The sequence below is a fragment of the Stenella coeruleoalba genome (genome assembly GCF_951394435.1).
Source record: "Stenella coeruleoalba genome assembly, chromosome: 14".
NCBI classification, from domain to species: Eukaryota; Metazoa; Chordata; class Mammalia; order Artiodactyla; family Delphinidae; genus Stenella; species Stenella coeruleoalba.
The window spans coordinates 20,985,112-21,012,050 of record NC_137160.1 but is presented as its reverse complement, the minus strand read 5'-3'; the positions used below and the strand labels follow the sequence as shown (position 1 = coordinate 21,012,050).

General features: G+C 35.8%; 1 protein-coding gene across 1 annotated transcript in view; it reads left to right on the top strand.

Annotated features, from left to right (window-relative positions):
- The window catches only part of DCC (DCC netrin 1 receptor), a 1,193,354-nt gene that overhangs the window by 850,712 nt on the left and 315,703 nt on the right, over positions 1 to 26,939 (top strand). The window contains 3 exon segments of the mRNA XM_079943413.1: positions 16,840 to 16,988; positions 18,619 to 18,757; positions 24,974 to 25,023. Coding sequence (XP_079799539.1) covers positions 16,840 to 16,988; positions 18,619 to 18,757; positions 24,974 to 25,023 — 338 coding nt within the window.

Below are 26,939 nucleotides of genomic sequence, written 5' to 3'. Positions count from 1 at the left end.
TAATCAATGGCCTTTGAATGTTTGAGTCAAAGACATTTCTTTCCTATTGGTCTGAAACTTTATGGCACAAATGAAAATTTAAGCCAAGGAGGTGGGGTTGGGGAAATAAAAGGAATCTTTGGATACAGAATAGTACATCCGTGTCCCTGTGTTCAGTTTTACTTAAAGTCATTGTCTAACTTCTGTGAGATGATTTACTGCTGAAGACTATTTGTCTTCCTGCTGCTATCTCTGAACAAGCCCAAATCTTCCATGTGGTTAATAAACTTCTTATCTTTTGAATACTGAACATAAAATAAAATAAAATAAACTTAATCCTCAGGGTGGTTCAGTCAGCAGACGGGGAGCCTTTTAGATGCTTCTTAGAGATAGAGGACAACTAGGTTTTCTGCCCTGTGCAATGATCAATCTTCCCTTTGCACGCATGTATGTGTAAGGGCATTAAAGGTGCTTCTCAGTGATAAATGTCAGTGGAATCGCAAAGTGAATATTAATTTCAGTATTTTCAAGGTCACATGTGTACCCAGGTTCATTGTTATTGGGATTTTTATTGTTGCCACTGTAAGGAAAGATATTTTTTTCTTGAGCTCTTTTTTTCAAGTATCGGGAGCGGAATGGAGCAAAATTCCTCAACACGTATATATACGTTGCTTGGAAAAAAGTGCCTTAGCAGAGTCTGATCTGTTAATTGGGGTAATTATTTTGAGTGCCTTAAAAAAGAGCAAAGTGTGGGTTTAGAGGAGCTCAGTTAGGTGGGAATAGAACAAACAGATGATCACAAAATCTGGAGACTAGCTAATGTTCCTAAAAAGCGGCTGACTATATATGGAAAAAGAAAGGAAAAAATTGCAGGAGAAATAAAGAAAGAAGAAAAAAAGTCTGTGATGAGGCCATTCACAGAACTAGGATGTGAAATCGTCTAGCCCAGGGCTGACGAAATTAAGAGAGAAGTAAAGATGAAGACAAATAATAGGTTATGACTATCCATCTGAGGATAAATACCCAGCCAGATATCTCTGTATATAGTGAAGAACCTCAGCCCCAGTGTGGGTACCAATACTGTGATATTCACCTGCCCACACACCACACCCACACACCTGCCCAGTCTCGCTTTAATCCAGTGTTTGCTATCTCAGTGAACAGCATGAGGAACAACGAGCTATGCAAGTCAGAAATATAGGAGTCATTCTTGATGTGTCTCTCCTCTCACTGCCCAACCTCCAATCCATCAAATGCTGTTGTTTTCACCTTCCCTGTAGCTCTTGAATCCCTCTTTTCCTCTTCATGTCCATCACCATCATTCTAAATCAAGCTGTTAACCTTTCTCTTCTATGCTATAGAATACTCTCCCAACTGGTCTCCCAACACCTACATTTGCCCCCTTCAATTCACAATTTGTATAGTGGACAGAGTACAAAATGATTAAGTCTATCAGTACCTTGACGAGTCTTAAAACTCAACATCTTCTAACGCCTTTAAGGCCCAGTATGGTCTCACCCCTGATGATCTCTCCCACCTCATCTGGACCTCTCCTAGCTCCTTGTGGCTCCATCACCTTAGACTAAATTTTAAGGAAGGTTTCGTTGTTTCCACTGCTGATTCTCATGATGTCCGGCACACTGTGAAAATTGGTAATATTTATTGAGCATTTCCTTGGTACTAGATGCCATTCATAAATGATTTATTATTAATCTCCACAACAAAGCCATGAGGTAGGTGTTTGTATTAACCCCATTTTTTTTGGTTGTTGTTGTTGTTTTGTTTTGTTTTTTGTGGTACGTGGGCCTCTCACTGCTGTGGCCTCTCCTGTTGCGGAGCACAGGCTCCGGACGCGCAGGCTCAGCGGCCATGGCTCACGGGCCCAGCCGCTCCGCGGCATGTGGGATCTTCCCGGACCGAGGCTCGAACCCGTGTCCCCTGCATCGGCAGGCGGACTCTCAACCACTGCGCCACCAGGGAAGCCCCAACCCCATTTTTAAGGTAAAAAAAATTAAGCTCAAAACATTAAGTAGATTGACCCTGGCTATATAGCCTGAGCAAGGGTACTGGATTTGAACCCAGGGTCTCCTATTCTGGAGGCCACACTCTTTACTGTTAGTCTCTCTCACCAAAATTTTATTAGATGGGATGTAGCCCAGATCGGTAACTTCTGTGAAACCTATGTGTTAGGAGAATAGAGTTCTAAATTTCTTCTCTAACTATGGTCCCTCCACAGAGAGTCAGTTTACCCAAGGCAGTTACTTATCTTTTAAAGTCTAGAGATAGATAAACAATACATTTCTTCCCCTATCTTTTAAGGTAGGATCTTTTTGCTGTTATGTAGAAAAACCTAGTCGCTTGACTGCTGGAGGAAAGATTGCTGCTTCCTTCTCCTCTAATACACAGCAGCAGGGCTCTTTTATAAAAGCAATCCATACATGTCATTTATTGACTCTATTAAAACTACAGACATCAAATATTGATTCTTCCCATACCGACCATAAATACAAGCCAAATTTGAGAAAGGTTGCTGAGATTTAGTTACATCATCACCATGGGGAGCACTCTGGGTTGCACTTAAGCTGAAAACACCTGATTCTCTGATGCGTATCTATAATATTTATAGAGAACTGACTTTTTTGTGTGCAGAAGTACGATCCTGAAGTATATACGAGTCTCAAATAAGTGTGAAACAAGCAAGAGGGCTACACCTGTGCCCTTCCTAGGGACTTCTGCTTGGGACTCTTCTATAAGAGTTAAACGTACATGTATGGTCTGTATAATAACAAAATAACTGTGTGGAGTGTTTATGAGAAGGTTGAAAGGTTTAGCTTATGTTTACAGACATAATCCTGGCCAGGACTCATGCTGCACGCTATGCAGGTATGGACTGCTATGCTTACTGTTTCCTTTTCACATACAGCTTCTCCTTGTGTTCTTCTTACAATCTTGAGAATTAAGAGGAGCAAATACTTATTCCTCCAATTGTCTGATGAGGGAAGCAAAATTTGGAAATGTTTAAGGGACTTGATTTCAGGTAACAATAATATTAATTACTGTATTATTTTGAAGACTTGCTTTTCTATAATAGCATCATTTACAGTACAGTTTCTACAACAGCCCTGTTATATAGAAATTATGAACCCATAAGAAAATAATATGCAGAGTGTTAAGGTAGTCTGGTCTAAAGATAAAGTATTATTAAATAGTGAACAGGGGTTTTTGATCCAGGGTTCAAAATTAAGGTGTTTCATTCCCATTTGGGGTATTTTCTTTTTTTTTACCATGTATCACAGTGATAGTTTTCACCTTTCCACTATCTCTGTTTGGAATTTCTCAAAAGTTCTTGACAATTTCTTAGAAAACTCATTTGATTTTTTTTTTCTTTTGTGAACATTTGTTCCCAAACTGAAGTTCTAGAGGCAAACATCTTGCAAAAAATGGATGAGTTTTTTAACTTTCTTCAAGCATCTTGAGACACACATTTTCTTAGAAATCAGTAGAACACTATTTGATTTGTTGATAATGCTAATAAAATAGATAAGCAATTTAATCATTGATAATTTCATGTTTGTGGGTTGTTTCCTGATTAACTGTGCCATCATTAATTAGTTCACTTTGGAATTATTCTCATTATTTTTACTTAAAGACTTCCTCATCTAAAGCCTTCCCCAAACTATTCTCTAGTGTTTTTCTTTCTGTTGACCAACTTGTAAATTCTATTCCAGAAAGGCAATTATCAAGGCCATTACTCATTAAACTCATTCACACCCATTGACCCTGACTCACTAGATTCCTCCTTCACATCTGAATTTCCTGTCCTTCCTTTTTCCATCAGTGCAATTTTCAACTGCTGTTCAAGAAACACTCTTGACCAAACTTCCCATAACTGTCCTCAATTACTATATACTTCATCAGTAGGTCTATTTCTAGCGTTCTTATATACTTCATCATCTGTCCAGTCCAGAGAGGTGTTTTTTTGTTTGTTTTTGTTTTCTTTGTCAAAATAAGTTCCTTAAAAGTTTCTACATGATAAAATATTTCACAGTACTAGAGAAAGCATTGTATTATAAACACATAAAGAGTGTGATTAGACTTTAAAATGAGCTGTTACTTTTATCTAGAAACTTCAATCACAATGGAAAGTAAGGAGACCCAAGCTATTCTGGGAAAAAATTTTTTTAAGTCATTATGATTAGGTTTACATGACAATAAGCCTCAGTAATATGGAAATTTAAGCACATTTGGCTGAAACTTTAAGTTTTTAACTTCAGTATTATATTTTTGGCAATTTTGCTGTATCATTAAAAACAGTTGCCTTTGACATTACTTAAAAATCTCCAGTTTAGGGCTTCCCTGGTGGCGCAGTGGTTGAGAGTCTGCCTGCGGATGCAGGGGACACGGGTTCGTGCCCCGGTCCGGGAAGATCCCACGTCCCGCGGAGCGGCTGGGCCCGTGACCATGTCCGCTGAGCCTGTGCGTCCGGAGCCTGTGCTCCGCAACGGGAGAGAAAATCTCCAGTTTAAATGGTTTGAAATCTCATTTGGTCAGGAATCTACATTACCCACTACATTTTACTTTTCTAGGCATTGTTTGTGTTCTAAAGTGAAATTCAGCATAAGCTATGTACTTCACCAAGGTTATTATTGCTTGGTGGTGTTAGTGAAAAATCTGTTACTCCACTGAAAAGACCTTACATTGAGGCTATCCCTGTAATCACTTTTATTATAAAACTACTTCCGGTTCTAGGACGAATCACAAGAAGACTACTTTTAAGATTTTTTTCCTTCAGAGAGAATCATTAAAGTTTTTCCTCTTATGCTGTCAAAAAATATCCATTATTTAGTATATCAGCATTTATACATGTTTATATATATAAGTAATATGTAAGTTATAAATCACACATATTTTATATGTGTATATATATATATAGATACATCAATATATGTATGTCTACAGACACACAGATGCAGACACATATACGCACACATAATGACACAGTTGAGTATATTGTGAGTTAGCAGATAGCACCATTCAAACCAAAAATATTCAATAAAATGTTCAGGTAATAACTGCTTCCTCCAACCAAATCTTGTCAGACTCCTGTGGTTTTGTAATAGAAACCTACCCCACAGTTTGTGCTTCTTCCTTGCCAAACTACTGTCATATCTCCTAACTGTGCATAGTTCAGTCAAGAAGGGTTTTATTATGTTAATAATTGCATTGCCTGCAGGCTTTTTGATGTTGCATTCCCCCTGCAGAATAGAAACAGATTTCATAGAAATATCATTAAAGCTGTTAACTACAGGAGAAAAAAAATCAAAGAGGCAATCAAAGCATGCACTTTATTATCAATAAATGCAAATAGTTTCAGAAATGGTTTGCATTTGAAACACATTCAGTGAGGATATCATTGGAAATGGAAGCTGCTGCTTAAATAAGAGAGCTTTGTGGCCTAAATCCATTTGGATCACCACAGATAATTATTTAGATCCCTTGCTATCCATTTTTAAAAATGGACTTAAGAGTCATTTTTGTATTAGCACATGAATAAGAAGGTAGACTCACCCTCAGAATTCTGGCCTGAATTGAAGACATGTGAATTATAGGTCATTATTTGAATGACAACACATGTGATTTTTTTTTTTAATGCAGTTACTTTAGTTCTTAAAAAAAAGTATTTGGTGGCTGTTAAATTAATGATTTAGGAACACTGTACTAAGCAATCATTTTGAAAAGACTTTAAATATTCAAACGTTCAACTAGGTATTCTCTGACACTAACATTTGTCTTCATTTCGGACTACGAGCTGCGAAACATCAGTATAATGGTGAAAAGATATCAGCCTCATTCAGTATTGTGATGACAGAGACATGTCTTGATCCTTCTAAAGTTTTTTCTATGAAGACCTTATATTCACATTCTTATTTGGAAGACGTTATTTAAACTCCCATTTTTAGAAGCATATATTTGATAAATCATAATTTGGAATTTAGCGTGCTCAATACAAATATCAAATTACAGAGAAGTCAGGAAGGTAGACAAATAGATATTAGAATAGACACAGAGCAAGAGAAAGGAAAGGAGAATAAAATAGGGTATTAATTTGTATATGCTGTTTGATTTTATGATCATCAGAAGCCCTAACATTTGGAAAATCTAAAATATTTGATGAATTAAACCAGATGAATTCAAATGCATTTGATTTACCCATGATTTGCAAAATGACATAGAACCATCTATTTCACAAATGTTTCAGCTTATGAAACAGTATAGCATTTTATTAAAAGTTGAAGATATCTATTTTAAAGTGAAATTATTGCCATATTTCCCATTATAAAGTAATTAATAAGCACTACAAATGATTTGATGATAGAGTCACTGATTTTCAGAGTCAAAAGAAATCAGAGATATTATCTAATCCACTGGGAGCTACCACTTAGGAAATTGTAGACCTTAATGATGGAAACTTTGTACCCTACAATTCAAATAATGTACATATTACATTTTTGAAAGTATGCAGACAATTTCAGGGGGTCCGTGGACACCTTGGTCTTTGATGCCAATGATTGGTCTCTATCATGAGTAGGGACAAGAAATCATACCTTCTGACTCTTTTCTTAATTAATCAAGTAGCTCATTAAACTGTAATATTCTTCCCCCACCCCACTTACCTACTCATACATATATAGAACACAGACCTACATCCTGTCATCAGTATGATTATATGTGATAAATCATGCCTTATTAAAGATTCAGCCAACTTTATATGCCATCTTTAGGTTAATATGCAATAAGAACTCATTATAAAGTACCCTGTTACACTATAAACTTATATATAGTCAGAAATTCCTGTTCCTAGTACAAATAGTGACATGTAATACAGCTCATTTACTCTAGCATAGGTATTTAATTTGTTCTTAGGTACAGGTGTTATAATGAATTTCTACTGTAATGCAATATTGAAATTTAAAAAGGTAGTTGGTTAGGTTGACATTGATTGATGAGTTACTTGCATAGATTATGCATCTATTCTGAAATCTTTCCATTCTTTGAAGAAAGAGGTAACTGGAATAGAGATGGAGAGAAATTAGATGCAGTTTGCCACAAAATTATTGTCCAACTGTGGGGATCAGTGGGGATTATTAAAGACATCTTGGAAATGATGAGTGGTTAAACCCATTAAGGCTCTTGACTGACATGCTAAAATGTAATGAAGTGGAAGGCTGAAGCTGTTAACTGTATTGATTTCACATCTGATTCCTATTGTTGAACATCTTTGAGTCTTCCGTTTTCCTCTTTTTCTTTCTTTCTAATATGCATATAATGAATCACTTATTGAAAAGTGTGTAAGTTATGTATAAATATAGTTTATAGACATAGGTCTGAATAAATACACAAGTACATATACATATATCAATATATGTATATGTACTTGTGTGTGTATATACAGATATACACACACACAAGCACATATGCATATTTCCACAATCAACATAAAACACAATATATTATCCACAGGCCGATGTTAGAGCTATAATTCAAAAGGAAAATATTAGGGAATTCAGGAATTTGAATTTATAGTACTGTTGTGCAGAAGAGTAAGCATGTAATAGCTTATGTTGTTACCTAACCAAACTTGCCTCTGTTCTCACCTGCACGGTAAAGCCAATCTGTTGACACTGGGTTATAGTGAAGGAAAACACAGCATTTATTGCACGGCACCAAGCAAGGAGAATGGGCAGCTCATGTTCAAAAGTCCCAAACTCCTCAATGGCTTTCAGGGAAGAGGTTTTAAAGGCAAAGTGAGGGAGGGGGCCACAGGGTGTCTGATCAGCTCATGCAGAATTCTCGAATTGGTTGGCTTCAAGGTGAAGTTTTGCATCATCAAACTTCTTCTTTTCAACCGGTCCAGGGTCTGCGTGCTTGCGGTCAGCAGTTTTCATGTGGTGGGGGTGTGCTTCCTGTAAAAACAACTTAGGAATGTGTGTCAGGCCTTCATCTGTATCTTTCAGGGAACTGGGAGTTGGGTGATTCTGCTCTGTGGCAGATTTATAGTCTAAATTGTTACCAGTTTCCTGGCCCAACAGCTATTCTTTGTTTCTACGTCTTCACATTTCCTAATCATTAACTCTTTTTATTATTATTAATTAATTAATTTATTTTATTTTATTTATTTTTGGCTGCTAATCATTAACTCTTGAACCAGCCTTTTAAGACTCAAGGGGGGCTTGGGAGACTAAAGCAGAAGCCTTTTACTTCAAAGGACAAGGACACAGGGGCTTGTATATGGTTTCAATCCCCTTTTTCTTTGATAGTGCTCAGTCTTGAGGGGAACAGGTTTAGGAAAAGAAAGGGAGTAAAGTTTTGGATAGAGGAGTTAATCATAAACTTGGCAGAGGAACTCAGTTTTAGGGGAACTCAGTTTCAAAGTGAAACACAGAGTCTTGGCACTATCCAGGAATGCTGTGAAAAAGAATGTCCCACGTGCAGGTGGTATTTTGGTCTGGATGATTAACTCTTTCTCTCTATCTCTCTATCTCTCTATCTATATACAGGCAGACCTCATTTTATTGTGCTTTGCTTTATTGCACTTTGCAGACACTACATTTTTTACAAATTGAAGATCTGTGGCAACCCTGTCTTGAACAAGTCTCTTGGCACCAGTTTTCCAATGGCATTTGCTCACTTCCCTGTCTCTATGTCACATTTTGGTAATTCTTGCAATATTTCAGAATTTTTCATGATTATTCTGTTTGTCATGGTGATCTGTGATCAGTAATCTTTGATGTTGCTCTTGTAAGTCTTTCGGAGTTCCAAACTGCACCCATATAAAGAAGGTGAACTTAACTGATAAATGTTGGATGTGTTCTGACTGCTCCACTGACAGGCCACTCCCCTCTCCCTCTCTCCTCAGGCCTCCTTATTCCTTCAGGCACAGCAATAGTGAAATTAGGTCAATTAATAACCTTAGAATGACCTCTGAGTGTTCAAGTGAAAGGAAGAGTCAATCCATGTGGCAAACTGCATTGTTGTCTTATTTTAAGAAAATGCCACAGCTGCCCCAGGCTTCAGCACCACCACCCTGATCAGTCAGCCACCACCAACATCAAGGCAAGACCCTCCCCCTGCAAAAAGATTATGGCTCACTGAGGTTTCAGATGATAGTTAACATTTTTTAGCAATGAAGTATTTTTAAATTATGTACATGTTTTTTAGACATAAGGCACACTTAACAGAATACAATACAGTGTAAACATGACTTTTTATAGGCACTGGGAAACGAAAAATGTTGGTTTCCTTTATTGTGATAATTGCTTTCTTGGGGTGGTCTGGAACCTAATATACAGTATCTCCAAGGTATGCCCATATGTCTGTACAGTTGTCCCTCAGTATCTTCATTGGCATTGATTTCAGGGCTCCCCCATTGATACCAAAATCTGAAGATGCTTAAGTATCCTACATAAAATGAGGTAGTATTTGTATTTGCATATAACCTACACATATCCTCCAGTATATTTAATCTTGATTAATTATTAATATCTCTAGACTACTTATAACACCTAATACAATCTAAATGCTATGGGAATAGTTGTAAGTAAAATGTAAATGTATGTAAATAGTTGCCACAGTACAGCAAATTCAAGTTTTGGTTTTTGGAACATTGTGGAATTTTTTGTTTTGTTTTGTATTTTTGAACTGAACTGAGGTTGGTTGAATCCAGACATGCAGAACCTGCAGGTATGTATATCTATACATATACTGTATATACCTATATCTATCTCTCTCTGTATATATCTTTGTGTGTGTGTGTATATATATATATATATATATATATATATGACTGTATATCTATATCTGTATTTATGTATATAAATATATATGTATATATGAAATGGAAATAAAAATAAACAAATGGGACCTAATAAAACTTAAAAGCTTTTGCACAGCAAAGGAAACCATAAACAAGATGAAAAGACAACCCTCAGAATGAGAGAAAATATTTGCAAATGAAGCAACTGACAAAGGATTAATCTCCAAAATATAAAAGCAACTCATGCAGCTCAATATCAAAAAAACAAATAACCCAATCCAAAAACAGGCAGAAGACCTAAATAGACATTTCTCCAAAGAAGATATACAGATTGCCAACAAACACATGAAAGGGTGCTCAACATCACTGATCATTAGAGAAATGCAAATCAAAAGTACAGTGCAATATCACCTCACACCTGTCAGTATGGCCATCATGAAAAAAATCTAGAAAAAATAAATGCTGCAGAGGGTGTGGAGAAAAGGGAACCCTCACACACTGTTGGTGGGAATGTAAATTGATACAGCCACTATGGAGAACAGTATGGAGGTTCCTTAAAAAACTAAAAATAGAATTACCATATGACCCAGCGATCCCACTACTGGGCATATACCCAGAGAAAACCATAATTCAAAAAGACACATGAATCCCAATGTTCATTGCAGCATTATTTACAATAGCCAGCTCATGGAAGAAACCTAAATGCCCATCGACAGATGAATGGATAAAGAAGTTGTGGTATATATATACAATGGAATATTACTCAGCAATAAAAAGGAATGAAATTGGGTCATTTGTAGAGACGTGGATTGATCTACAGATCGTCATACAGAGTGAAGTAAGTCAGAAAGAGAGAAACAAATATCGTATATTAACACATATATATGGAACCTAGAAAAATGGTACGGATGAACAGGTTTGCAGCATAGAAATTAAGATACAGATGTAGAGAACAAGTGAATGGACACCAAGGGGGGAAAGTGGTGGGGGGTGGGGTGGTGGTTTGATGAATTGGGAGATTGGGATTGACATGTATACACTGATGTGTATAAAATAGATAACTATTAAGAACCTGCTGTATAAAAAAATAAAAATAAAAAAATAAAAATGAATGCTCATATATCACTTAACTGACATTTCTCTGTAAAATTTATTAAATTATTCCATTTCTAAAGAGTCTTTGGTTTATGTGGAAGAATAATTCATTTTTACTTAGGTTTAGACAGTTTACAATTCTAATCAATACTTTATATATAATAAAAAAATAAAAAGGTAGTTGGTTAGGCTGGCATTGATTGATGAGTTGCTTACATTTGAATAGATTAGATTATATTGGATTGGATTAGATTAGATTAATTTCATGTAATTCATGATAACATAGGATTATAGTATTTTTATCTTCATATATGAGGATATTAAAGAAACTCTACCGATTCAATCAGATCATGAAATAAATTATGTTTTAAAACATAAAGTAGGAAATTATCTTATTCTAAAATACAATCCTTTTTCAGAAAAAGACAATTGGAAACTTTACACTAACAAGTCAAATGTAATCTATGAAAACACATACTGTTGTCTGTGAATGCTTAAACTAAATGCTCTGAATGTTCCTTTTTACTTCCGGTATCTATTATCTCTGTTTGAAATTGTTCTGGATTCCCAAGTACACTTTTTTTCCCTGATGGTGTCCAGTGACCATTAGGAAGGGAGAATAATTCAGCTGGTGAACAGATGATTGGGATTGACACTACCAGTATGTCCTGAATCCAGATTATGGTACTTACTGCCTGATGTTGTCCCACATGTACATTTAAAGAAATGTACATAACTACGCCACATGTACATTTAAAGAAATTATACTATGGGCAAAGTGTACACAGACTCTCATGCCTACAAGGAACACGGACATATATAGCAACTTTAGTTCTCATCAGGTGTGTTAGGAAAATACAGTTTTCTGATCACTCATAGTGACAATGCTGAATCAACAAAACCAGATGAGTTAGACTATGTATTTTAGGCTTGTGATTTACCATAACATTTGGTAACTGCATATAAAGCCCTTCACTTGACACACATTTATTGATTACTTTCTCTATACCTAGCCTTGTGCATATCTCTGGAGAAGACAGCTGTTCTTACTGTTTGGGAAACTCAGTGAAGGGTTTGGACCATTCTCCTAACAGCCAGGACACGAAGCAGCCGTGGCTGGAATCATCAGGGGAGGAGTATGGTCTAATGTTTGTTATTGTTGGGGTGTTGCCTTGAGCTGCAGCATCCCTGTAGTTTCTTCTCCACAATGCCTGATGGAAGTGATTGATCCCCACACACTCAAAAAGTCATAGACAGGCTTTGCATCCTCCCGCCTCCCCCTGCCCGCCATGTGCCCCTACCATGCTAAGTGGCCCTTTCAGCTTGTCCTTCCAGATTCTCAGGTGGCTCACTCTGGGTGCATGGGTCATTTCTAGATTCTCTCCCAGCCACACCCGGAGCCTCAGGAAACTCTTGAGTGACATGGGCACTCTTCACACCCCTGCCTCCTTAGCAAAGTTGCCACTGACTCTGCATGTGGTGGCTCAGGTGAAGTGCAAACTCATTTTCTTCTTTGTTCCTCAAATATTGAAAACATTTTAAATTGTTTCACATCACCCCATTGTGCTCCAGTAGAACAGATAAGCAGAAACTCCCCAAGCATTGCCTCCCCTTCCTTTCTCCCAGACATGTCCTGGAAACCTTTCTTGAATGTGTTACATCTCACAGTGGGAGTGATGGCTTTGGAGTTTGGCCATTTTAAAATCTGAATCTTTTCTCTCAGAATAAGCCCTGTTCTTAGTAAGCAATGCCCCTTCACTTTAGCCATGGGAGAGCTAGAAAGGACACATTCAGTCACATTCAGTTAATACTTTACACATGAATGGACTGCACAAATATGCTCTATGTGAACTTTCAAAATCCTGGTTACCTCACATTCAACATATATCTTAAGCGGTTCACTCAATCTCGCTGCTGTTTCTGCTCCTTTCTCTATCTCCCTTCCATAGAAGAACAGTAGATTCTGAATCAGAAATGTCCCTTCTTGAAATGTTTGCATTGTCTTTGTGAGTATATAAGTAATCAAAGAAGTATGCAAGTCATCAGTGTTTTTACTAATGTTATTTAAAATATTGTACTTAGAAAATCTCATTGAAGAGTTATCAGCAGGCAAATTTTGAGTTTGCTTTTTTTCCCCATGGAAGAAAACGTCTGCTTCATTATAATACAATTCTAACTGCATCACTATAAACTTTGACACAGGCAAGACTTGCCACTGTTCAGCAATGTCTACTAAAGTCTCCTTTGTATGTGAAATAAGGGATTTTCCATAGAAAAATTACTGCTTCATGGAAGAGTACTGACGTGGGAATACTCTCATGAAATGTCTATCAAAATACAAGTGTTTGGGACTCAGAGTTCTCCCTTTGGAAGAAAGGACATGTAAAAGAAGAATGAGGAAGGCAAGAATGACCCCATCCATGGACTGGAATGGGAGGAATCTCTATAGAGTCATGAAAAATAGCATATGGATCTGTGTATTTGAGTATATGTATCCACCTAAACGTTCTTCTGTGTACCTGTGTATACACATTCATGTGTTTCTTGTTCACCTGAAGAACCTAGAGGCATTGATAAAAAGCATACTCCCAATGTAGTATCTCCACACAGGTTGTTTATTAGTTGTAAGCAATGGAGCAGAGGGCTGGGGTCTGGGGGGATGCAGGGGACCACTTAACTCTACAGTGGAGAAATCTGATAGTACCTTGACCTGCTATTCAAAATTAACATGAATGATGGTACAGAGATCTTATGCCTCTGGATGTGATGCCTTGAGAAGGACTGACATCGCTTGCATTTTGTTTCAGCCTGGAATGTATAACCTCAATTCAGTATGAAGAAACAAAGACAAACCCAAAATGAAGAACATTCTAGTAATTAAAATAGAACCCAGCAATCCCACTCCTGGACATATACCCAGAGAAAACCATAATTCAAAAAGATACATGCACCGCAGTGTTCATTGCAGCACTATTTACAATAGCCGGGACATGGAAGCAACCTAAATGTCCACCAGCAGAGGAATGGATTGAGAAGATGTGGTACATATATACAATGGAATATTACTCAGCAATAAAAAAGAAAATAATGCCATTTGCAGCTACATGGATGGACCTAGAGATTGTCATACTGAGTGAAATAAGTCAGACACAGAAAGACGAATATCACATGATATCACTTATATGTGGAATCTAAAAATAAAGGGTACAAGTGAATTTATTTACAAAACAGAAATAGAGTCACGGATGTAGAAAACAAACTTATAGTTACCAGGGTATTGGGGAGAAGGGGGGATAAATTGGGAGATTGGGACTGACATATACACACTACTATATATAAAATAGTTGACTAATAAGAACCCACTGTATAGCACAGGGAACTCTACTCAGTACTCTGTAATGGCCTATATGGGAAAAGAATCTTAAAAACTAAAGGAGTGGATATATGTATATGTATAACTGATTCACTTTGCTGTACACCTGAAACTAACACAACATTGTAAATCAACTATACTCCAATAAAAATTTTAAAAAATATATATATGTATGTATATATAAATGTCCTAAAAAATAAAGAAAGAATTTTGAACTGTTTCAGTATAAAGCAGACTAAAGAGATATGGTAAAGAAATTCAAACTTAACCATAAACTGGATCCTCAATTAGAGATGAAAATGCTACATAAATGACACTATTGAGTCAGTTGACACAGATGACGATTAGTGATATTGTGTTACTATGAAATGCACTGAAGTTGACAACTATATTATTCGTGCACACGTTAATTCTTAGGAAATATGCATTAAAGAATTTAGGGGTAGAGAGCCCGATTGGTGCAACTAAATCTCAATAGATAGATAGATAGATAGATAGATAGATAGATAGATAGATAGATAGATAATTGAGAGAGAGAATGATAAAGTTTATAGAACAAAGTGTTAATAATGGGTAAATCTTGATAAAGGGAACAAGGGTGTTCTATGTACTCTTCTCATTCTTAACGTTTTCTATAGGTATAAAATGTCTTCCAAATAAGTTTTTAAGAAATTATTAATAATCAGTTGTTAAGGTGAAAAGAATGCAATTGTCAATAATAACGATTCTCCAGATTTGGGGACTGGTGGGAAAATATGTGAAGGTGACATTGATACCGACCAGGGTTCTTGGCCTTCCCCAATCAAGCAAGGCTTTATTGGGGCCCATGCTGCAGCAGGGAGGAGCAAAAACAAGTAACAGGTTCCCTTGCTCGCTCCCTGAGGAAGGGCGAACTGGTTCCTTCTATGGTGTGAGGGAAGGGGTGTGTCCAAGGATTCGGCCAGAGGGGTGTCTTAGGTGGTCTCCCCACCCATTTGGTGGTGTTGAGTGCAGGGGGCATGCGCAGTACCCTACTTTTGCTCCCAACACCCTGTCTTTGCTCCCAGCTCTTCAGAAGTGGCAGTTGGGAATTTTTTTGGTCTTTTTGTATATCCTTGTCTATAATTTGCCCCAACTGCACATGCACAGTTATTTTTAGTCCCTTATAGTTTCTTTGTATTCTGTTGCTTGGGGAGAGGTTTGTCCAGGTGCACTGCAGCAATGGGTCCTGGCCCAGGTCCCAGCCTGTCTCAACATAAAATATGTTTCTGACGTGAGTATTTTTTTCCCCAAAAAATGTGTGAGCGGTAATGCCTTAAGGAGCTGGGTTCCGTGGAACAAATTCTGAAAATGATCCAGAGACACAGATTCCATTCCGATCTAAGAAGTATATCATCAGATGTCATGTCATCTGAGTTTTCATATTTCGCTATGGAAGTTCAAACTCACAAGAGTTGAATTAGAGGCCAAAAATGTATATCTATCTGTCCAAAGCTAGGTGGTATCTAAGGCTGGGGGAAGTACACAGCATGTTTAAGTTAAAGTTGTTGTTATGCTTGCAATGATGAGACTATTTATTTATTTCAGGTTATAGTAACTAATGTGATTATCGAATTTACCATTTACAAACCATATATTTAATTTCAGGTCCATAGGCACAAATAAAGAATTCTGCACATATTCAGAATTTGCAAATCTAAAATCAGAAGGATTTTCTGAACTCATTTCACACCCTAAACTGACTTGACCTTATGTTAGGCTATATATAGTCTTTAATAATCCTGTTTGGTGTGAATGTCATATATTTGCTGCAAATATATGGTTTAATAACAGGGTGCTACCACAGACCCCACTCGGGGTGTTACATAAAACACTGTGTATGCACCATGTTACATTTCTAAAACCTGAAAATTTTTGGATATAGAAACACATCTGGACATAACTGTTTTGGTTAAGTGATTGCAGACCTGTGTTTATCTAATTTCTTTAATGAACAAGCTTCTTATCCTTGATTAAGTGAAGTAATAGTTATGAGAGAAGATAGAATACTAGAAAGTAAAATTGAAGATTAAATCCTGAAATTAATTTAAAGGACCCAGATTTGGGCAAGATTTTAAAATGATGACTTAAATAAGGACAATGTGGTAAATTAACCGTAACTGTGCTGCCTATTTGAATTATAAGTAGGATCATGATGTACAAGTATTCTAATTGCATTTTCTCTTTTCCTTCTGCAGTTAGCAATACACAGGCAAAGGCCTACTTGCAAAGTGGAAAATTCTCTGTACTAAGAATTTAGATTAAGAATCCCACTCTTATTCAGCCATTACCCTAGTCACTTATACTCCTTGACCAGTTTCCTCAACTGTAAAATGAAATAAGTAATTTAGATTAATATAAGTCCTCTTCTGAATTTTAAAATGAAATGATTCTAAAATTGCATAACTTTCTATTTATATCCTATATTTTTATATTCTTATTCCATATGGTTCTAAAAATAGTACATGGTGCTATAATTTCCTTGAACTGTAAAAGATGAAATGCTGTTTGTTTTGAGAAAGAGGACCTTCTTGTACTAATCAATTTCTCTTGTAAACAGTGCAAGTTCCAGGGCCAGTAGAAAATCTGCAAGCCGTATCTACCTCACCTACCTCAGTTCTTATTACCTGGGAACCCCCTGCCTATGCAAATGGTCCAGTACAAGGTTACAGATTGTTCTGCACTGAAGTGTCCACGGGGAAGGAACAGGTAGGCAAGAGAATGGGCCCCACTCCTGTCGCCTATCGGAGAAATTGCAGGAGATCTGCAGGCTCTTGATATAAACCAGTATCCAGCACATTAATTGGATAGCTGATCAGTTTTAAAGTAACTGTTCTTGAAAATGTTAAGCAATTTAATTGAATTTGGGTGGTAAGAGAGGCAAATGGGCAATGAGATGAAGTTAATACAAAGGATGCAGATTTTTTGTTTGAGTATATTGTGGTCTGGGCCAGTGTAACCACATTTGAACGAGCCCATGTGGTTCCAGAAAAGTATTTGCATTTTCAGTCCTTATCCTAAGGGATGATCAATCTTATTTTCAGCAACTTCCGTCAAATTGCTTTTTTCATTCTTTTTTCATTCATATGTTTGATGTTATTTCTGTCTTCTCCCCACCATGGGACCGTCACCTATCACTTCTCGTTGTTTTCCGAATTACTTTACTCCTGAAGACTACCTTCTATTTTGCTTCTAATCTGTGGTTAGCACAGACATTGGAAAATAAACAAATTAGATTTTCATGTAAAGTAAGAGTAAATGAGTCTTAAGGGAGACACATGAAACTCAACTATTCTATTTTGTGACATATATATGACTACTGAGATGTTTACTTCCAGATTCTCAAGTTCATGTGGGAAAAGATACATAGACAAGTGGGTAGTTAAATAGGAAAGACCAGAAATGACCTTGGGATATTAAAGTTCTTATGATGTGTTTTGAAATTTGCCCATTATAGTGTGGTCTTCATGCTTCCACATACACTGCGTGATAGATATTTTTCATTAAAATAAAATGTTTGCATTAGTTCTATTCAGAACAGTTCCAAGTTCCAAGTTATAGCATAAGAATTATTGAGATCCTCCTAAGGAATCATTCATTCCATTTTTTTTTTGTTTACGGCTCCCATGCTATTTAGCTCTTATTTTCACCTTTCTATTCTACCCTTTTCCTACACATTTTAGTTCTTCAATAATGCATTCTACCAATTCATTTAAATAAATTAAAAAATAGTGTCACCCAAGATAGAGTGTGAGGATCATTGGGAAGAGCTGTATAATGGATCTTCTGGAGTGAACTGGCTCTGATTTGCTCAGTGACCTTCACCTCCATTACCTCATTTCTACATTCCAACTTAACCTCACAGCATTTTGAGAGATAATAATTGTAGCAAAGTATCCATGACAATTGTAGCAAAGTATCTGTCAGTTTCCAGAATCTCAGGTATATTTCAGCACAAGAAGGAAGAATTCTATTGTTTCTTGGTAAATTATTCCATTTTGGGTACAGGAGCAACTCTCCCTTCCTGTGGATTTACAAACTGCCTTCTGCCTGTCAGGATTTTGGTGTGGGTGTTAATAGTGCACACCATTCAATGTATTGGGTGGTGTTAAACAAATTGGAACTTAATGACTCTAAAGATAGCATGGTGCTGTTTTAACTAGGGTCTTCAGTGGGAGAGTGTGTGTCACAATTTAGGTTTTATAACAACTCATAGTAAGGCTAAAGTGTAGTTTTGTGAGTAAGAGTCTAACATCCAATTCACTGATTGCACAGAATGGCTGCCATTTCAGCTTTTACGTGTCTCCTGCATGACAGTTTTGGTGTTTTATGTCTCCAGAATATAGAGGTTGATGGACTATCTTATAAGCTGGAAGGCCTGAAAAAATTCACGGAATATAGTCTTCGATTCCTAGCTTACAATCGCTACGGACCAGGAGTATCTACTGATGACATAACTGTGGTTACGCTTTCTGATGGTAAGTTATAGACAGTGAAATTTGATTCACATAGTTGTTATAATAATGAAATAATATTGGATATATGTCATAGATTCCATGTTCAAGGCTTCCTAACTAAAACTTCATGGAGTATACTAGCATACATTAGAAATTTGGCTAATTCACTCAAACTATATTACAGTCAAATTTAAACTTTGAAAAGGTATACACTCTGAATCAGGATATCCTAATTAGTCATCTTCAAAGTGTGACTGCTGCCCGAGAGCTCAGAGTCATTTCTTTGTGTGTGTTTCCCTTTATTCCTATAAATACAAACACATTTGTACATGTGTGTGGGCTAATTTACATCAGCATCTTTCTTTTGTTTCTCCTTCTAAACAGTGGTAGATGATTAAAAGCGTAAATGATGGACAGTCCTCCTACATATACGTATTGAAAGTATTAAAACTGAATATGAAAATTTATATTTTAGTTTTACCTTGCCTAACAAATGAAAGATGAGACATATTTTTTAATGCCATAAAAAAGAGAAAGAAATCTTAATGAAGTAGAAGAATTTGACACAGCAGTAGCAGAGGAAACTAGGGATCTAAAAATGGATGATAATGAAAGGTTGGAAGTTTAATGAAAAGTGAAAATAAAGCACAGCAGAGCATATGATATGGGGCCAGTGACAATTCAGGCAGGTGCAGAAATGCAGAGATGTGACCTCCATGAATACTAAAAAGGCATCAAGCTATTTCTTTTCAGCAACGGTTTCCATGTTGGTATGTGTAATTCTATAAATCATTGATCTTTCGAATTTCAAAAAAATGACTTTAGTTTGTGATTCTTTGACTGATCCAACCTTGCTTCAATCTAGGAAAGCATCTAGGTGGATATTTCATACAATATCAGTGAAATGAAGAAGGGCATGCATGTTATTAAGGATAGGGTAAAGAAGACACAGGAGTAATGTTCATTTGCAATTTCAATGTAAAATAATACTTTATATCTGACACCGCTTTGGTATAATTTTTAATGTAATTCTTAAGCCCATCCATCTGATTCTGTTATTGAAGACAGAACAGAATATTTATTGGCAGAATAAATTACTTCACAACTTATAATTATAAAAATAAAAGGAAAACAAATGAAAATGAATATTTTACATAATTTATGTAGATTTCATTCACACACTGAACTGTAATGCTGGGGCCTTATTCTCTACTTTGGTTTTAAATGTCATAAGTGAGAAAGATAGATTATTACTCATTAATCCAAGAATTATTATCTAGAAGTATTGCAACATTTAGGATTTAGAAAATGCCTGTCCTTAAATAAAAGGATTTCATGACTCTAATCCAACAAGCATCACTCTGCAAGGGACCCCAGCTTCCCTCTATCAGATGCACTTGAGAGAGAACACATGAACTTCAGGGGCCCCTAGGGGTGGGTACTTCAACCTCGTCTGCTTTCATCTTTACAATAAACTCATCTCTTGTACTTCAATCTGATGTCCTCTTCTCTCTACTGAACCTATGCATGCCGAGGTCACATACAGATGAATTTAATTACAATTAACAGTCACCTGCTTCCCAGCTGTAAGTCACAAAGCCCTGTTCTCCTTGACTTTCTGGATGTTATACAAGGGAGATGTTGTGAAAATCAAATGTTTAATCCACATAAGCACCTAAAACATGGGCATGGCATATATTTAAATGTTTAATAAATGTTATCTATGCCAATGTCTCTTTTTCTCATTATTCTAAGTGTTCCTTAATATGAGGGATGATGTTATATTCATCTCTGTATCCCTCCTAACTCAGTAAATATTTATTGAATTAATCAGTTCAGCCACACCTGTACAGATGTTTGTAAGTATAGACTCATGTTTAGGACTTCCTCTTTGTGTGACTAACTTAACATATGATCATGTGTAAATATATATGTGTTATAGAGAGCATTAGATTTCCTATAAGGCCAGAGAAATTCTTACCATAAAAAATTTATATTGGGACTATAGAAAAATGGAATAAAAGCAAAAATAAAATGCAAATAACTTTTTTTCTTAATTAATTATCCCCAAAGTATCCATGTTATGCTAAGATGCTTGCAAAGATTTTATTCTGAGGAGCTGTCATCTCTAAGTTAGCTCTGTTTTAATTGTTTTTCTGGGAAGAAACACTTTTTTGTTCAGATTCCTCCACCTAGTATATCATTAGTTTACAGCGTTCCACTTCTTCAAACCGTTGGGATTGTAGAGCATCAATCCAGACAGCCTAATATTTAGTGTAGACTGTAAGTAGTTTTGCCAGTTTGTTCTTAAGCACTGTCTCTCGAACCAGTTGACATGAATAGGTTACTAACAGATTTTATGAATTAATCAACATTTATTGGTGCCCATGCCAACTTGCCCTGTGTTCAAAAGCAGAGGGACCAAATTTTATAGGCAAGCTTAGCTATAGGAATGTGCTTCTTACTGTTATCGCTAATATTTATTGAGTACTTATTAGTGCAAGGCCCTGCTCCACACACTTCACAACACTGTATTTTTCCCTACTTTACAGATGTCAAAACTAAGGTAGAGGTCACAAAAGCTAGTAAGCAGCAGAGCCAGGTCATATAAGCAAGTAAAGAAGGGGGATTCAGTGTGGAAATATATTGTTTCTCTTATTCTATAATAAATGTCTCATATTAGGTCCTTCAAGAAAAAAGCTCAGGGCTACATATAAATTCTTTCAATCCACAAATTATGTGTACAGGACAGCACACACTTGCTAAGGGGAGGAATTCAAGTGACTATATGTACAATTCATTTACAAGTTTGAGAACTTAATCTACTCTACAGAATGCTTCATCACCATGTGCTTAAACCAGCATGCTCCACCACATTGAGAGGAGTTTCCAGACCAAATGCCTCTGATTGGCTTTAATGAACCTATTGTAATTGATAAATTACTTGACATTTCGAAGAGAAAAGCAATGAACTATGTCCTTTCCCTCTGCCTCATGAAACAATGAAGCGTTGTCAAATAAGACAAATAAAGAAAGTCCCAATAGATAAATGTGGATTCCACTCACTTCCACCAAGCATCTAATCCTGTCTATTGTATCTATTTATTTGTAAATAGTACGGAAATTGATAGTAAGAAGAAGAGAATAATAACTAAAAATACTGTAGAAAAACACTGTCCACTTTTTTTCCTGACTGTGTAAGGCAAGAATAGCCAGTGTGCCATCTGTGAAAAGTAGGAGAAATTTATGTTGTAAAAAACTAGGCAAAATTCATTAACACCGTTGTTACAGTCCACCTTTGGGACTTGATGGCTTTAAATTCCTAATATGGAAAATTATCAAATTGTGGTAGTTTATTATTGTTCTTATATATTCTTGGCTTTCTGAAATGAGGAGTTAAATGCCATTTATAAACTTTCATTAAAGTGAGATTTAAGGGTTACATATCAACGAGCACAGTACCTAGAACAAAATGTATGATAAATTTAAATACCTTCTCTTTCCTCCAATATTCTGTGTTTTCATATTATTTAATTGGTCAAAAGTGTGTGTAATATGATTAGTAAAGTATAATATGATATAAATGTTAGAATATCATATGAAACCCAAACTAGAAATATTTTTCATCAGTAAGAAGTGATTTATTATCACCTAATATTAAGACATTATTCCCAATCTTCGCTTTTAAAGAATATATTTTTCAGAAGCTGTGCAATTATATGATTTAGAACATAGCATTTTTTTTTCAGTTTGTACCTGTTTTAATTTTTACTGCTTTACAGAGTGATTTGAATGTGGGTCATATTAAATTCTTCCTCATTGTGAGAACATCAGTTTTTTTTTAGTTCTTCTGATCACACAAATTATTTTTATTTCCAGCCTATCTTTAATCTTTTCTTGGTACAGTCACTTTAGAAAACTTTGTATCTATTAAAACTTAACATATGTTTAACCTTCATAGGGGGTCCCCCACCACCAGTATTTCCACTCCTAGGTATAAATGAATGAAGGAAATGAGTGCAATTGTCCAGCAGAAGACACAAACTAAAATTTTCATAGCAGCTTTATTCTCATAACTCCAAACTAGAAATTGATCCAAATGCCATTCATCAGTAGAGCAGATAAATATAAATTAGAATAATTGTACATTGTAATACTGTGGAGCAACAAAACAAAACAAAAAACTATTGCTACATGCAACAATATGAATGGATCTCAAGAAGTAAGCGAAAGAAGCCAGCCTCTGGGAAAGAGAACACACAACTATGGTTTTGCTTTTAGTAAGCTCAAAATAAACTAATCTGTGGAGTTAGAGGTGGTAATAAGTAGTGGTTACTATCAGAAAGATACTGACTAAGAAGGGACACAGTGAGCTTTCCAGGTTATTGAAAATGTTCTATATCTTGATCTAGGTGGTGTTTAAATGGGGATGTACACACACACACACACACACACACACACACACACCACTTTATCCAGTCATACATTCAAGGTTTATGCACTTTCCTATATGTTATACCTTAATTTAAAAAATAAAATTGCAAAATTACGAACTTTTTTTTGTGACCAAATTTGTTGACCAAAACTCTAAATATGAAAAATATTTTATTGTAATCTTATAATCTTTCTATTAATTGATTCATTCAATATATATTTGCTGAGTGTGCCCCATGTGCTTAACACACATCAATATTGGGGATGCAGCATCAAAAGGACAAAAATCCTGGTTCCTGTGAAGGTTATATTCTGTATTTGATAAGAAAACCATAGCAGAATTAAATGAAATTAAAAAATAAAGTCTATCTCCTAAATAATGAAATATTTTTTGAAAGAATGTTTGTTGACCTAATTCATGAAAAACAAGCTCTGATAAACATTTTACCACACGTTACATTGCTAATAACCTTTATCAAGTACTAACAAAATAAGTGACTATAATTCCTATCATGTTTATCACTTATTCATCAAAGTCAAACAAAATGAGTGATTATAATTCCTATCATGTCCGGAAAGGTCCAGGAGCTAATATTTAAGTAAGTATCCATTTGTTCATTTAATTATTGAGTCAGTAAATATTAATTGAATGTCAGTTTGGAGGATTTAAAGATTAATCAGGCATATATCATGCCCTCATAGTGATTACTTTTGAGAAGGCAAAATCAGAGTAGGAGATAAATAAATTCAGGGTAAATATAAGCACCCCAGGAAAACATAGATTATTGTCCAAGTTCAAATTAAAGAAGAGGAACATAACAAAAATGGCCCTTAAATTTTTGAAGATGCTGAAAGCCTTTCTCCTCTATTAAATTTATCAATTTGTCATGAAAAAAGATAAGGAATACTCTGATTTATATATATTAAGCATTTACTGAATGCTACTTATATGACTGTTGTGGGACAGATTGATTGATTGATTTATTTATTTATTTATATGATTCATCCAAGACATCTAGAATAGTACTTGAGATATTACAGTCATTCAGTGAATGGCTATCATTGAATTACTAACTTGATAGAATATTCACTTTTTGATATAGTAAATATCCATCAGAAGTATAAAGAAAGCTGTATATGTTCTTCCTCCTTCCATGAAGGATTGGAACAATCAAAATGCAAGTAAGTGAAGCAAAATACCTAGAAAACCCACGAAGAAAAATAAATTGCTCCTTTGTTAATAGAATTGGCTCACCAAATGCTCTCTGGTAACCTGCTTGCATCTATGACACAGAGATTTAGTTACAAAGTGTGAGAAGAAGAAAAGGGATGTATTTCTTCTTTTCACTTTTTAAGGGATAATAAAGGTTGCATTTAAAAGGATTAAGCAACGAGAGTGACCGTTAGAGTGACATATTTCATCATAAAACTGTGGAGGTCCTGAAATGCACAATATCTTAAGCCCTTAAACCACTCTAGGAAATCTCCCGTGTGTTTTTATTGGTTCCTCTGGGAAGGTTATCACCAGAAAGCTGTAATTAAATGGCAGTATTTAGTATCATGGCAGGTGCTTTTTGCCTAAGAGTTTTGGGGGCTCCCTAGATGGATAACTGGGCCACTAAGTGAGAAAAACAAATGCAGTCATTTTTCATCTCTCCAGGAAAATTTTGAAGTGCCTGGAATTACCTACCTGATTATCCTTATGAACAGTGAAAAAGACATGCTTTCTTTTTTCACAGAGGGTTGGAGTTTCTCTTTCGTGACTTTGGCAATAACGATCTCACCTTGTTTTATTTCTTTTAGTGCCAAGTGCCCCGCCTCAGAATGTCTCCCTGGAAATAGTTAATTCAAGGGTGAGTTGTGGAAATGTTTACTACTTCATTACCAATACATGTGTAACTTTCAATCACCCATCCACTGCTTGGGGTGGATGGTGGCTTCCATGTGAGGAAATGTTCCAGAACAACACAGTGAGTGGCATTAATCCCACATCTTCCACCACACTTGAATGAATTAAATGAAGGAGTTGTTTGCTTCTAGTACACTTGATTTTATAAATGTTATCATGATTAAAGGCTATTCCATCAGGTAACAAAGTTGTCTATTTACCTATACTTATCAGTACAGTAAGTCCCCCCTTAACGAACCTTCAAGTTGCGAACTTTCAAAGATGCGAACATGCCTCTGTGTGCCAGCTGTTGTACTGTACTACTGTACTTTTCAGGGTACTGTACTGTAAGATTAAAAATGTGTTCTTTATTTTTTGTGTTTGTTTTTTTATGTATTATTTGTGTGAAAAGTATTACAAACCTATTACAGTATAGTACTATGTAGCCGATTGTGTTCGTTGGGTACCTAGGCTAACTTTGTTGGACTTATGAACAAATTGGACTTTTGAATGCACTCTCAGAATGGAACTCATTTGTATGTGGGGGACTTACTGTATAGGACATAATGTGCTAGATGGAACAATTGAATGTAGGAATGAAAAAAGTAATTACAAGAGTTGGGATAAAGAGAGACTTTGTTTCCTGGTAGATTTAATTTGAATTGAATATTTCATCCTCATTCCTCTTCTTCTCTTAAAAATATAGACATGGAAGGCTGTTCTTGAGGTCTGATAAGGTTATCTGTATGAAGCAGTATTAATCAGTGATTAATGTTTTACTGGCCTGAAAAGTTGATACAACTTTCAAAAGGGTTTAAATTAGGCTGGGTGTAGCTGAAGATAAGGAGTTAATGCCAGAATCAGTTTTCTAGAAATATCTCCTTTTTCAAGTGTGTCTCACTCAGCATTGGAAAGAAGCGAAAACCACACAGTAGAGGAAAGCAAAAGTAAGATTGGCCTGGCTTGCCTCTGTCATCATCTGGTTGTGTGTGCTTAGCGAAATAATTTCACTCTCCCTGGGTCTCAGTGAGGAGACTAGCCTAACCGGTCTCCAAGCTCTAGAAGATGACAGGAAAATCATATGTGTCTCAGAGAAAGTCATACTCTGATTTTTAATCCTAGCTTCCTCTTCTAGTAACTGTATACGATGTCAGAAAAGTTTCGAACCTCAGTAAACTTCAGTTTCTCTATATTCATACAGTGTGCATGTTAATCCCTCCCTTATTGATTTGTCATGAGGAAGTAGTAATATAGCATATGCAAAGGATCTAACTTAGCATCAGTAGCTATTACTTCACTCAATGTACAATTTCTTGCCATATTCTGCAAAAGTCTCTGACGAAGCCATATTTTGTGATTTTGATCAGATTTACCTCTGTCAAATGAGTTTACCTTTAGGAGCTAGTGAAATGTCTCTAAAATGGTTATCCTCTTATAATTTTAGGCACTAATTGGATAAGAATGAATGAAACAAATTTAAACTTAGAAGGGAGAAAAATAAATGAACTAAGGGAAGAAAAATGAGCTAAAGGAAAATAACGAGAAATAGACATCACCCTAAAAATTATTATTATTTACAACATTAAATATTTTACAGATGTTTACAGCTATTCTAGTTAACAGGTTGCCAAATCAAAGTCAAGTAGATTTTTATAATTATTGCAAGTTGCTAATGAATGAAACTGGGAGACCATATTGTAGTTTCTCTTGTTTTAATGACTCATTTTTACTAGAGTTTCACCCGATTTACATCTTTCCTTCAGGACAGAACATAGAAATTGATATAAGCTATTTTGTGTGTGTATGCTCGTATCCCATAAAAAGTCTACTTTAGCAAAGGATGCATGTTTTCTTCTGGAATGTGAATAAGGCATTATTGAA